General features: G+C 39.4%; 1 protein-coding gene across 1 annotated transcript; it reads left to right on the top strand.

Annotated features, from left to right (window-relative positions):
- The first annotated feature begins 6,218 nt into the window (after positions 1 to 6,218).
- LOC127784095 (glucosamine 6-phosphate N-acetyltransferase 1) lies at positions 6,219 to 9,829 on the top strand. Its single transcript, XM_052311284.1, has 2 exons — positions 6,219 to 8,721; positions 8,799 to 9,829. The coding sequence occupies exon 1, from the start codon at positions 6,240 to 6,242 to the stop codon at positions 6,741 to 6,743; it is 504 nt and encodes a 167-aa protein (XP_052167244.1). The 5' UTR covers positions 6,219 to 6,239; the 3' UTR covers positions 6,744 to 8,721; positions 8,799 to 9,829.
- The last annotated feature ends 5,619 nt before the right edge of the window (positions 9,830 to 15,448 follow it).

Below are 15,448 nucleotides of genomic sequence, written 5' to 3'. Positions count from 1 at the left end.
ATGAGCCTGAACAAGGCGGTCTCTAGTCATGGTAAACTTCATTCAAGCTATTTTACATAGCTGATGAGGTGTTTGGTCATGGAAAACTGTATTCAAGCTATTTTACATAGCCAATGAGGCGTTTGGTCATGGCAAATCACATTCGAGCTATTATATACAGTCGGGGAGATTTTTTTGCTTATAGCAGACAGACACCCAAGGAGCTAGCCAACGGAGGAGTGTGTTCGAGTCCTCGCATGGGAAATGTCTTTCACCCAAGGCAATAGAAGATCAAGGAAAATGCTCTCGAGCATAGAAGATTCCATGCGGACCACTTCAACTACTCTTGCAAGTTGGCGCCAAAAATCTTTAGGAACCACAAAAATGTACCAATATACCCTTAGGGTTATAAGCTTTATAGGGGTATTATAGTAACTCCTTGTAAGCATTTGAGGGCAAATTTGTAATCTCATATGTATAGTTAAGGGCTATATAATCCAACCCTAACCTTGTAACAGAGGAGGAGGAAGAGGAATACAAACTTCAATTCTTGGCATTTACATTCGAGCTCATATTCAGTATAGACGGAGAATATACACTTTCCCCTCTATCCCAAATCTTGTCTGTGACCTAAGGTCATGACAATATTGTTTCCTGCCTACTTGCTACTAGATGATAGAAGTAAACATTATAGATATTTGCATATAGTTTATGTTGTGTGTGATTGAAGTAGGGTTACACTGCTGCCTGCTAGGCTATGCTAGCTAAGTGCTTGAATGGACTACTGTTGGGCTGTGATGAATAGAGTACTCTATATTAGTATATTTGCATCCCCTATCTCTTATCTTTTCTCCTTTTCACTGTATGCAAAGGATGCCAAAAATATGCTAGTTGGTGTGGTGCATTTAGTACTTACAATGTTGATCCTTACCTAAGGCCCAATATAACCAGTCTTACTAGAAATGCATCGCTTCAAACAAATAGAGAGTAAATTGTACCTCTAATGCATCATTGCTTAATTCTAGAACACGAAACATATGTAATGGAGAGGTAATAATATTATTTGATTGCCTTGTAGCGACTTTCTATGGTTTAATGATTACGATAAAGTCATCTTTAGTTCTTCAGTAATTTGTGTTACTGCATTGGAAGTACATTTATATAAGATCTTGTTGATTGTTTTCTTGTAAGAGAGATTGTTTATAAAATTATTGTAATTTTAGTTGTATTTTGAGTCAATCAAACTGTTCTCACCAAACACATTATCTAATTGATCCTGATTTTTTTAGTTTCTGATTTTAGGGTGAAAATTAGAATTAGAATCACCAAGAATCAAAATCTACTCAACTAGCTTGATGTCCGTTGGAGATGTCTATCCATTAATAACTGTCTAAAATTGAAATTAGCTTGTTGGGATGCGGTGCAGCTAAATCATAGTGATTGGAACAATTAGGTGGTTCTGATAAAAATTGTTAAAGATTTAACGGTATGGAATCATTATATATTCTAACACTACGTTTTGTTATATGCTCACAATTAGCATATTGCAAATTCATAAGGCTATATCAATTCCTATAACATATGTTATGATGAAAATATTTAGGCATCTGAACTTTTTATTCGCCATGGGTACTTATCTATTATGTTTGTTGATAGAGGAGTAACAACTGTCCAAAATGATTCAAACTCATTTTAATGAGCACAAAGCGCTTAAAGATATAGTTTTCTTCACTTTGGGAATGATACTAACAGTCGATTATCCTGACTATGCGGTGTATCACTGGAGAAATGTAAGGTACACAATACATTGATAATTTGATATGTGTTGTATTAATAAAGTATTTAAATTTGGGTCCTTTACTCATGATGATAGTTTGACACATCTAAAATATGAGCGAATTGTGTATTTTTAATTGTTCCTTGGGTGGAGTAGCCGAATATAGCTCTGCTGTTTTGGATGCAAATTTTTAAGTTGTTGGCATCAACTTTAAAGCATCAGATGGCTCCACAATAGCTCTATCGTTGGAAAAAAAATTAAATATCAAATTGATGGGTTGTTTGACGGACTGAACAGAAAAATAGTATATTTCTTGGTGTTCCATATAAAATTGAATTAGGTTTGTATAAGTTAAATAAATATTACTATTTTTTTAAAATAGACTTAGAGCTTTAGAGCCAAATTCAAAAGTTATTTAGCTTGGGCTGAAGTGCAAATTTATTTTCCAATGTTTTTATACGTTTCTATCACATTATATATGCTGGCGATTCACCTAAAAACCATGCCTGTATGTCATGAGTCTTTTATAGTCTTCACCTGCAAAAGAGCTTTAGAACCAAATCCAAAAGTTATTTAGCATGGGCTGAACTGCCAATTTGTTTTTCAATGTCTTTATGTGTTTTTATCACATTATATATGCTGACGATTCACCTAAAAATCATGCCTACATGTCAGTAGCCTTTGATAGTCTTCAGTCTCAAGCTTTTGTATAATCCACCAAATATTTTTATTAATCATGAGTTAGTTTCTACCACATCAATACAAGTCTCACTATGGTTGATTTCTTGTGTTTATAGAAAATAAATTGGGATTCTGATGGGAGTTAGATTTGGTAGTTAAATTGGGATAAAACTGATGAACTCAGCTTTGAGCCGGTTCAAATTTAATTTATATTCAAAAGACTGAATCTGCATGGAATGGTTGATTTTACTCTGCTTTATCCTTGATTCTCTCTTTATTGAGTAGACAAAGCTCCAAGATTTCCATTTCAAACTAAAGATATTCCATCAGTTTAAATCTTCAAGAAATTGTGTATTTTATGCAAACTAATTTTACCATTTTAATATTCTAAAGCATCAATTATACTTTTATTTGATCGTGGTGTATTTTGTACTTGTGGTGTATACACATTACTAATTCTTTCTGTTAGTCTATACTTTTTCTTAGTTTTGGTTTTGGGCAAGTTCTCAGTGAAGTACGATGATGATTTAATGATACTAGAAAGCGTGACATCACCTTTATATCCTGCTAGCAATATACAACCTTTAAAGTTATACTGACAATATTTAGATGAAATATAAAATTTTAAACTACTACTCCCTCCTTTTTTAATAGATGACGCCGTTTGACCTTTTCTCACATGTTTGACCATTCGTCTTATTCAAAAAATTTATGCAAATGTATAAGATATAAATCACACTTAAAGTACTATGAGGGATAAAACAACTCATAACAAAATAAATTATAATTACGTAAATTTTTTGAATAAGACGAATGGTCAAACATGTGAGAAAAAGTCAACGGCATCATCTATTAAAAAATGGAGGTAGTATAATTTAACATACAAACTTTAAATCCAACTTGAATATGAGATCTAGAGCTGTGCAGGGGGATGCCTGATTGGCGACCAGCCGAGCGGAGCTGCACCCGCGCGGTCAGTCCTGCCCCTCTAGTTCCCATTAGTATATACTCCCTCTATCCCATAATATAAAGCGTGCACATATTACAAGATTCAATTTTAAAAACATTTGACCAACATTTATTATAATATAAATTAAATTTTATTTGCTAAAATTAATATTATTAGATTAACATTTAAATGTACTTTAAGATGATTATAATTTTGTTGCAATAAACCTTATAGCATATGAGAAATTATAAGTCAAAAATTAGTTTTGAAGACCGTGCTAAGTTTGACCATGTCTTATATTATGGGATGGAGGGAGTACGTATGTATATACTTTATATATATACGTATATACTTTATATACATACGTATAAACTTTGTATGTATATAAAGTATATATATGCGTGTGTATATGATGTATATAAAAAATATGATATATATAATTTTTTTATACATATACAGTTTTGATGTATAAAAAATATACACGTATATAAAATTTGTATACGGCGTATACAAACTTTGTATACGTGCATATTAAAATAATCAAAAAACTAGCAAAAATATCACGTATACAAACTTTGTATACGTGTATACTCCCTCCGTACTTGTAAAGGAAGTCGTTTAGGACAATGTTTAAGTCAAATCTTGGGAATATAAATCATGAATAACTCTCAAGTTGTTGAGTTTGAAAATGTAAAAATTATATGAATAGATTTGTCTTGAAAAATACTTTCATAAAAGTATATATATATCACTTTTCAATAAACATTTTTATAGAAACAAGAAGTCAAAGTTGTTTTTGGAGACCGTGTCGCTGTCCAAAACGACTTTCTTTACGAGTACGGAGGGAGTACATACATACATATACAAAGTTTGCATACACATATACAAACTTTGTATTCGTACGTATAAAAAAACTAAAGGAAAAAAACCAAAAAAGCAAAAAAAATAAAGAAAAACAAAAAATAGAAAAAACCGCCCCCCTCTGCACCCGCCACATGCCGCGCTGTTGATGAAAAAATCAAACACACCGGCCTGGGAGATCTGCTTAGCTCCTGTGCAGGTCCAAAGATTAATGAGATGCGGGCGTGCTAGTCAGTTTAATCCTGCAACTGACAAGATTTGCAAATAATAGATCAAACAGCCGATCGGCTGACAAGCCGATGGAGTAGTTCCAGCCGATAGCCGATAATAGCCGATGCCGATACCAGCCGATGGCGATAGGGTTTAAGCAATCGGCTATATGTCAAATGTAGATACTGATATAAAGGCAATCGGCTGATGATGATGTAATATAGCAATATAATCCTGTATAAACCAATCGGCTAACAATATGATATAGTAGAACAAGTATTGATCCGAAGGAAGGTTAAAGCACCCATCGGCTGGAGGTCCGATGTCATGAAATCCACAAGATTAGATTAAACAATGAAACCTTTGTTGCTATCAGCTAAATCCAACTTATATGTATATGCAATCCTTATGAGCCGATGCAACGTCCAGATAACTCACCGGCTGAAACCCCGATGAAACCCTTATTGGCAATCAATAAGCAGGCTAGAGATTATGGTTCTAAGCACGACTTAGTAGATCAAACTTAACTGATGCAGCACTAAGTATAAAAAGAAACACAATATCTAGACAATCAAGCCGTTGACTGATTTTCAGGGTGGTAGATGCCTAGGCTAATCTAATCTAGTAACGCGATTTAGCTGATACCGGCAGAAACCCTAAAGCGAGAGACAGCCGATAGAGCTAAATTGATATGCTAAGACTAGATTAACAGAGACATGATAAATAGGTAGGCAAATATATCATCCAAATCAGAGCAATCCAAGAGGTCGAATGTACTGATGCAGCCTTGAACGACGCCGATGTAGATGAGACAATTGCCTGGACCGACGGAACATTGGACTTATCCCTTCGCCGGAGATCGAAGACGATGCAGCCCCGCGTCGGGTGCCAAGTTCCGCCGGAACGTAAAAAACAAAAGTACAAGTAAAAAGGGTGGCGATGCGCCGAATTGTATTGATCGTAGCGATAGATTACATAGACCCCGGGTGTACATATTTATACCCATGGGTTGATACAAGTCCTTGTCGGACAAGAAAGAAACTAACCTAAAGATAAAAGGAAAATATAAAGTCATTATCGGACACTAAACACACTTTCCTAAAGATAAAAGAAAATGAACAAACTATTCCTAATTAATAGATAAACTGTCATGCCGCATCCTCTTTAAACTCGGTCACTTAGGGATAAACTTCATTTAGTATTGATTTCCTTAACCGAATATAGCATGTATCCGACTATTGGCGACTTTATAACTCCCATCGGCTGATTCCGAGATGCTGCAGCCGATAATGATTCTAAGCCGATGACGTCTTTGCCGATTACCAAATTTCACTGTTAACACGCGCCCCGCCCTGGGGTGGGGGTGGGGGTGCTGTTCGCCGATTAGCTTTTTTGCTTTGCAGAACCTAAAATTCCTTTGAACCGAAAACCCTAACTGAGTACGGAGCTGGAACGTACTCCCTCAGTCCCAAAAAGACCAACCTAGTACAACGAATCAATGTGACCCCTCCTAATACATCGAATCAATGTGGCCCCTCCTAGTACAACGATGAAGTTGCTTTTTGTTTTTGGGACGGAGTAAATACCGGAGACGTCTTCGAAGCGAAACGGCTGCCAAGGAGACCAGCTGTTGGGCTTCAAGAAATCTGGCCCATTTTGGGTAGCTCACGGGACTCAAGGCCCAAACCCATATAGCCAGAAGTGGGCCATCCTAAAAGTAACCGAATTGGGCCTCATTTAATTCCTCGATTCTTCTGACAGACGCATCCACGAGTGGCACGCATGGAACAGCCGCTCCCCACCGCCGCGGCGGAGGCGGCCGCCGGCGGCGGCGACGGCGACGGCGAGGCCTACCGGATCCGGCCGCTGGAGCTCGCCGACATCTCCAGGGGGTTTCTGGGCCTCCTCAACCAGCTCTCCCCCTCGCCGCCCCTCACGGAGGAGGCCTTCCGCGCGCGGTTCGAGGAGCTCGCGGCGCTGGGCGCCGACCACCTCGTCCTCGTCGCGGAGGACGCCGCCACGGGCCGCCTCGCCGCCGCGGGGGCCGTGCTCGTGGAGCGCAAGTTCATACGGCGGTGCGGCCGGGTGGGGCACGTCGAGGACGTCGTGGTGGACGCCGCCGCGCGCGGCCGCGGGCTCGGGGAGCGCGTCGTGCGCCGCCTCGTGGAGCACGCGAGGGGGAGGGGTTGCTACAAGGTCATCCTCAACTGCACCCCGGAGCTGACGGGGTTCTACGCCAAGTGCGGGTTCGTGGAGAAGAACGTCCAGATGGGGCTCTACTTCTGAATTCTGATCTAGGTTTCGTCTTCTTGGATCTCTCTGCCTACTACTTGTTGTACTTAGTTAATAAGGAATTTTATGTCAGTTATTGCTCCTTGTATGGATGGATGGATCACTGATCAATGTGGCTAATTCCATTTGCATTGCCAAGATGTGCAAGTTTATTTAATTGAATGGATTGTTCTCTGCATTTATGTGCAAATCTCATTCTTGCAAATGATTTCAATGGGTAAAAGTACCATAATAATCGCAAACAAAATTTATAGTGCAAACCTGTGACAGTATGGTTTCGTATTACATCGCGCCTGCCTTTGAGAAATTGAGAGTGATAGTATCACTTTTAACAGTTTCTGAGTCGTATGAGGCCATCAGGGGGGTTAGCGTGGCTGATAAACAAAGGTTCAGTTATGTTGCAGCACTTAAATTGCTGGAGGATATCAATCCTTCCTTATTTCCATCAATGGCTTGACACAGTGTGGTTTGATCTGATCACCTCTTTAGTTTGGAAACATTTAGGTAGAAAAGATTTCAACATTCACAAGTACTGTTGTAATTGAACTCAGTGTCTACTTTATGAGTAAGCGCTGTTTTGAATGTATTCTTAGCTTTAGGTTGGCGCTATTACCTTCTCTTTCTGACAAAAATGCTCCTTATGTTCATACAGCATTCTTTCATCTATATCAGAATTTTTAGCATAAGTTCAATACCACATCCAAAGTACCCTTTAGAACAGTAAAGTTCAGTAGTATACAAAGTATATCAAACCAAGGAGGTGCATTTGATACAAGTAAGTCATTATTCATGAGGCTACAAGTAAATCATGGATGATTGTGTTGGAAGAGCAAAACTTCTAGACCATGCAATGCCTAGTTTGAAGTTATGAACAATCCACTCTTTGCTTGCGATGGGGAAGTTTATTTATTCTTGTAAGGTAACACTTGCTTTCATCTCTCTTAATCCTCCGCTCCTTTAGTCTATTATTATGTTTAGTTGTTGATTACTTGATTTCATACTCCAGTTTGTTGACAGCGATGGTCCTGTTAATTAAGGCATGATCATATCTTTTTAAATCAGGTCTAGAGGCTAAGATTCTTTCCATTGTGTTATAGTAGTGGCTCAGCGAGATTGTGTCATACTAGTAACTACTATTTTGAATGCACAAGGGCAAGCCAACCGAAGTCCTAGTGATAGATGAATATTCTGTGATTGGCTGGCATTATACCAAGGAGTAGTGGGAATGTAAAGATGGAAAAATGTCTGAATAGCGTCAGAAAGGTTACATAATTCGAATAGTATGGTAGTGGATCCCTGAATCAGCTTGTGCTGGATTGCTTCTTTTGCTTTCTTTTACCACCCTGGTTTCCAAAATTTGAATTGACCTGACTTTTGATCATAATGATCTTTCGAAGAAAAAAAAAACTTTTGATCATAATGCAACCAGCTGGTGATCTTGCCTATCAGCCTATGCCACAAGTGCTCTCTGAAATTCACAGTTCATGAACCTCATTTGGAAGTAACATTATTACCAAAAGTTCACTTTTAAAATCTTCTAGAGGCAGGGAGCCAGCTTTGACTGCTTATTGTCCCTATTAGTATCTGCTTTGCATAGTACTCTCGCTTTCGTGTTGTACCGTCAAAAGGTTTATCGTTACTGTTTATGCCATTGTGATAGATCATAGATGGCCTCTTTGGCTTTGTCATGATGCAGGTGCAAGTGCTGAGTCGCCCCCTATCATAGATGGCACCAAAGCAGGTTCTTCCCAGACTTTGATAACTCTGGAGTCTGGACCTTCACACATGGAGAATCCCCAAGGTGGAGGAATTATTGAGGATTTTGCTGGCACTGCATCTCCTGCGTCGTATGTCTGAACCACCACAATGCATTGCATCGTATTCATTCAGAGGATGAGCCAGCCATTCTCCATTGCCAGATCCACGCGACAGTACATTTTTCCATCCCAATCAAGACCTGACAAACCTGAAGGTACCGTCATGTGGCCAGCTCTTCTCCTCCCTTGTGCCGTTCAAGTTGTCACAGACTCACAGTGCTTTGCATTGTAGGATCCGGGACATGATTTCTCTGTGGTGGCCATGGCAACAAACAACTTTGCTGCTCGGTTGCAGCACGAGGTGTAGTGTAGTGCAGTGTTAGTTGCTGCCCACTTTTAACTGGCTTCCACTGTTGCAGTGGCTCTCCTCATCATCCTTCCCACTTATTATCATAGGCACGCTGCTGCCCTTTTTACCACTCTTCGTCTCTCATCCATTCCAATTCTTGTGCATGCAGGGCTGCAGGCACTATCTCTTTCTCATCTGCTTCATACCAAACCTACGCTTTTATCCTGAAGAAAGACTGGCAGGCAATATGGGTTTCTTGCAGTGACTAAAACCACCTTCGTTCAGTGTTCATCGAGGACATGGAGGTACGGTACCGTTGTCGCGTTCTGCACTTCTGCGTTGCATGCTTGTTTGTAGACTGTATGTATTGCTGACACCACCACGGCATGGCGACGGCTTGCGTGTGTAGGGGTGTAAGTTGTTAAGCCGTGAACCCACTTATAAATCAAATTAAGTGGGTTCATGGCTTGTTTTGTTCTATAAGTGAATTTTACAGGTTAGCCACTTACACTCCTATGCGTGTGTGTGCGTGCGTCCAAAAACAAATGCAACACAATGTTGAGCTTTCTTTAACAATGAAACTGGTGAACAGGTATGTAGCCTAGTACTTGTAGCTCTCTAGTAGAGTTTATCAGCTCCTGAGTTCGACTCTCCTCGGGATGAATTTCCAATGTTGATTTAGCAAAGGATCACTTTATGGCCCTTTGGTTAAAACATGTGTTAAGAAACGGACTTATGATGAATATGTTCTTGAGTACGGAGCAGTGACCTTAAAGCACGGGTTAAGGCTCAACCATGGGGAGCGAAACCGTGTGTTAAGAGACCAAGGTTTAAGAAATGATCTATGGTGGACAGGCCCTCATGTACGGGGTAATTAAGGACCTCAAAGCATAGATTAAAGCTTTGTTTGATTTAGTTTAGGATTATTATAACCTGAATTATTAGAAATAAGCTGAAACAAACAGATAACTTATTATGATAGATTATTATAATCTATAAACCAGATTACTATAATCTAATCTAGTAATTCACTCTAAATGTGCTTATTTTATAGATTATTAGGTGGCTAATAGCTAACAAACAGCTTATAATCTAGAGAAACAAACAGCTCACAGTTTATTCTATGTCGGCTTATTATAATTCAGCTTACAGTAATTTGACTCAATAATCTAAATTACAATAATCTTAAGCTGAAACAAACAGGGGCTAAGGCTCGAATTATAGAGGATGGATCCACATGTTAAGGATCAGGTTCGTGATCTTTCTCAGCTGGCTTTGGTTAAGATTTATTATTCTTAGCTTAGAGCAAGTCTAATAGTATAGCCAACTACTAGCTCCAAATCATCTATAGTCAATTTAATAGCCAATTTATACAATAATTACCTATAAATATATACTACACTATTAATATCTTGGGAGTCCATGTTGTAGCTGTCCCTATAAATATGTAGCCCACTACTCTTCTATTCCCTCTTTCGTCTCTTTAAAATATGTTTATAGTTGGCTTATAGTCTACTATTGTACCTACTCTTAAAAAACAGTGGGTGTGGTCTTTCTCATGCCGGTCTAAGCTTGTCAGAGTTTTTTTTTTCAAGGACTAAACTATGGCCTGGTTTAGTTCCCCAAAAATATTTCCAAAAACATCACATCGAACCTTTGGACATATGCATGGAGCATTAAGTATAGATTAAAAAACTAATTGCACAGTTAGGAGGGAAATCGCGAGATAAATATTTTGAGCCTAATTTGTCCATCATTAGCCATAAAGTAACCTACATATGCTAATGACGGATTAATTAGGCTCAGAAGATTCGTCTCGTGGTTTCCAGACGAGTTACGTAATTAGTTTTTTCATTCGTGTCCGAAAGCCCCTTCTGACATCCGATAAACATCCGATGTGACGTACAAATTTTTTTTTTCGCGAACTAAACAGCCCCTATGTCATGGTGTTTGGGCTTATAAATAGAGCTAAGCTTGTGGCTGGTTTTTGGTCGGTCGCTGGTGGCTTGCCTTTCCGGGCAAGAGCCAAGAGGGAAAACAAAAGAGCGGCAAGACGGCTGGGGTCGGTGACGGACTGACGGCTGCAAGGCGACGCGACGGCGACGGCGACTCAGCAAAAGTTCCTCCATGATCCTCTCAAGAAAAGAGAGAAAAGCTTGTTGATGTTGCCTGCTCGGCCTCCCCTTTTTAACCGTGTGGCTGGATCGTCTTCTGACTTGTAATCACCGGCCCGTGAACGATCAGTGGCCGAGTGTGAGTGACACTGTTTGCGATTGCTCATATTTCTCTAATAAGTCAAAATAACTTATTAGAAAATACAATTTATAGGTAAAACTTTTACATATTTATTCGTAGCGACTTAAAAAATTAAAAAAAACATTAAAAATATCTTAAAATTAACTTTAAAATCAAGTTGAAAAATTTTAATTTGGTTTGGTTTATTAGGCTAACTGACGGGGCTCTCAATCTAGAAAAGAAATTCTATCAGTTAATCACATCATGATATTTACTTGGTGCTTTCTAGTTAAGACATTAGACTTCTCTAATTGGCACCCAAGAAGATTTGGACATGAAGTACAGTACGTCCTAAAGAGACGTGAGTTAGCCCATGACTCCGCACCGTTTTGTTTCTGCATGGGACGCAATGATCGATGGGCATAGTCCGGTTAACCGCAGCTACTAACTACAAAGTTCATTGCAAAGAGTAGCAGGCAAGTCCTCACCAGGGTATTTTTATTCCATAATCTTAAAATTTTAGTAGTAATAGTACCGTAGTAGCTATAGTAGCTAATTAACCGTCTAGCAAGTTAATAGATAACGACGATTGCAAAATTTTGACCTTGAAGATAAAAAAAGAGCTTTTGAAGCTTGTGCAATCTGCTAAGTACTCTTGATATTACCGTGCTGACGTGTTGATGATAGACTTGCACTATCTAATCATGGTGTCTTTTGTGACCATCATTCACTTAATTACCCTGCCTTTTTCTTTTCCAACTTCTACATCGGCCTTTCAAAGCAGTAATCTACATAAAACCGGAAAAAAGAGAGCACTTTTTTATACTTTGATGAAACACTTTACACCATGAATAACCAAGCACTATAAAGTACTCCAAGAAGCAACAAAAAATTTCAAAAGTCCGGAGGAAAGAAGCGAGAAAAATATTGGTTGGCGCAGTTGCGTCGCTTTCATTCACCGTGGTGGCCCTCGCGCGCACGAAACAGATGGGGGCCTTATCGCCGTCGTAATCACGGGAGCGGCTTTCTCAGCCGTCGGATTGGCAAGGGGCACCGATCCGACGGCTGATGTTGCGCCCACAAGATAGCCGGTGATGCAGACGTTCACTCAAAAGATACCGCCGCCTCTAGGAAATTGGTAGGTACACTCACACATGCAGGGACCACTTTGGGTTTTCCACTCCCCTGCAAGAAATGAAAGTTTTATCTATAAGAGCAAGTTTAATAGTATAGCCCACTACTAGCTCCAATTCATCTATAACCAATCTAATAGCCAATTCATATAATAGTTGCTTACTACTACCTCTGTTTCATAATGTAAAACTTTCTAGCATTGTCCGTATTCATATAGATATGTGTCTAGATTCATTAACATTTATATGAAGGTGAGCAATGCTAGAAAGACTTATATTATGAAACAGAGGAAGTATATTATTAATATATGGTCCCACCTGTCATATACAACTGCGTCTTAGAATCCATGCTGCAGCTGGCTACAGATCTGTAGCCCGCTGGTCTTCTCTCTCATCTTTTATCTCATTAAAATATGCTTATAATTGGCTAATAGTCTGCTATTGTACCTGCTCTAATACATCTACAGTAAATATATAAAACTGCTAGAGGATGTGATCTTCTACCACGCATATGAATGCCCCTCGCCCGGAGCCCGACGAGGGTACACGTCACGCTACCGCTTGATTGACTGGGGAGCCGCCTACCACGGACTATGGTGTCTTCCCTCCTCTTCTCCCTTCCTCTCCTGAACAATCGCAGTGAGTCAGTGTGGCTGGGCTTATTGAACATTGTCGGACAATGGGCACCCCATGTCATGGTTTGACAACTTTCGCCTAGGCCGCATCAAGGTGCCAACGAGGTGGTCAAATGTATGTATCCGTGGTGAGACTATTCTATTGAACTCTAACGAGCACACCAGCAACTACTACGGTCTACGGTGGAATGCTGTGGTGTAACCCCCTAGGTGTAGCTTACACGGTTGCACGGAGGAGGCAACCTGGGTGAAGGTGTTGGAGATGACGCTAAGAGGCGATATCGGCGATGCACTTTAATAACGTGAGCTTGGTGGATGGGTTCAACGTGCCGTAGGAGGTGGCGTTGGGTTAAGAGTGGTTGATTGGCTAAAGGTAAGATGGGAAGAAATTCGAATAGAGGTGATTAGAGGGAACATTAAAATAATGAAGGGGTACAACAGTACTACGTGGTATGGTTTGAGGATTTAATTTGATAGTATCCTCTATTTCTCGAGGTATACGTTACAGGTGTGCTCGTAAGGTTTGTGGTGTATGTACATGCAGTGTGCACGTGTGTGCATCTTTTGTATAGTAAAATAAATATGTATATCTTCATTAATTTTTGAAACTTGATAAGAAAATTTCATAAAAAAACCTAAAAATGCACTGTCAAACAGCATGGTTTTCCTTATTATTTTTTTTAGGCCCATTTGAACCATAGGAATGGAAAAACAAAGGAATAAAAAAACACAGATTTTGATAGGAATGCAAGTGCAAAATAGAGGATTGGAAAATACAGAAAAAAAATAGGAATCAGATGAGAGAGATAGACTCAAAAGGAATTTTTCTAAGAGGTTGAACCTCTTGTTAACTTTTCTCCAAAATCTCTATAGGATTATTCGTTCCACGAGAATTTTAAAGGATATGATATTATTCAATCCTTTGTTTCAAAGCTTATATAAGAATTTTTCCCATATGATTAAAATCATTGCTTCTCCTCGAAAGCAAAGGGCCCTTAACTTTTTCCTGAGTGTATCTGGATATGCGCAACGGGAAGTCAGCTAGAGCAAGACTAATAATATAGCCGACCTGTTGGCTATAAGATTCTTTGTAGCCTTTTCTCAGCCTACCCATATAATAGATAGCTCTTTACAATTAATATAGTTCCCACTTATCTATCTCACAGAGTTTCTTGGGTTTTTTTTTTTTGTCTAAGCCGGCTATAAGTTTACAGCTCGCTTCTTCTCTCTCCTCTCTTCTCTCTTCTCTCCTCCACCTCAGTATTTAGCTGGCTTATAGCATACTACTATTATTCTTAGTATTTGTTGCCCACCTGATCCCGCGCCGCGCGGGTACTTGTGCAGTTGTGCTAGTAGTAGTACGTGGGGGAGAAACCGTTATGACCGCCGCCGCCGCCCCCCCAAAGCGTGCGCCGCCGCCGGTTTTCTCTCGCCTCACAGTTCGTCCAATCGAATCGACAGCAAGTACTACTCCTGCTACTAAGCAGCAGCAGCATCAGACTGAAACTTTTCTCACAGTACTAGTCTCTCAGATCCCCCGTCAGTCACTCACTCGCCCGATCGTGCTGCCCACGCATTCATACCGTCGACGCAACCAGCCGACGTCGATCGATCGCCGGCGAAAACCGGCGAGCCGACCTGGCCGGCAAAGGCTGCTGCTACCGCCCGTGGTTTCGGAGGCGACCCCGGTGGCCGGATAGATGAGCACGTCGTACACCACCGGATACAGATGCCAGGAGCCAGGTTAGAGGAGTTGAGATCGACAGCGACGAGAGGGACAGGAATTCGCCAAACAGCTTCAACGCATGCACCACCGTTCGCTGAACCTGAAACTATTCAGCCTCTGTTTGGAACAGATTTTGGTACAGATTGTTAAGACAGACTCGCTCTGTTTTTAATATATAACGTCATTGTTTTTTTAAAAAAAAGTGTTTGGCCACTTATATTATTTAAAATTTTGTGTAAATATAAAAAAAAATTAAGTTATGCTTAAAGAACATTTGATGATTAATATAATCACAATAAAAAATGATAATTACATTTTTTAAAAATGGAACAAATGATTAAACGTATCTTAAAAAAGTTAACGACACCATATATTAAAAAACTCCTAGATAGAAGCTATAATTGTATGCGATATTTCTTACCAGATCGTATTACTAAAAAAAAAATATCCTAAATTCTTATGTTTTATGTTTTAGGATGGATGTGTTTTGGAACGGCGGTGGTACTGTATACTTAATAATGGCACGATAGATTAATTTTTTAAAATAAACTTTACTAGAACAACACGGTGGATGGATTTTTTTTTTTTATAAATCATATTTTTACCAACGTTGAGAAAATATTTTGTGATAAAAATCTGAAAAAAAAGAACATTAGACTTAGATCATGTTATGAAAGCTTTTGCAAAGCCATAGTTTCTCCCTAACGATCCGGATTCTATTACCCAGATTACGAGAAACTATACTTGTAGAATTTACAAAGCGAACTAAAAATAGCTGAGATTTCAACATATAGATTCTATGAATACGTACTTACATAATCCAAATAAAAAGAGCTATGGGACTGCTCAAAACAGTGACCAGGA

The sequence above is a fragment of the Oryza glaberrima genome, chromosome 9 (genome assembly GCF_000147395.1).
Source record: "Oryza glaberrima chromosome 9, OglaRS2, whole genome shotgun sequence".
In the NCBI taxonomy this organism is placed as follows: Eukaryota; Viridiplantae; Streptophyta; class Magnoliopsida; order Poales; family Poaceae; genus Oryza; species Oryza glaberrima.
Note: the sequence above shows the minus strand (reverse complement) of the source record. Positions and strands in the feature narration are given on the sequence as shown.

Excerpts from the sequence above, each read along its gene's own strand:
- LOC127784095 (XM_052311284.1), top strand. The coding sequence starts at position 6,240 with ATGGAACAGCCGCTCCCCACCGCCGCGGCGGAGGCGGCCGCCGGCGGC.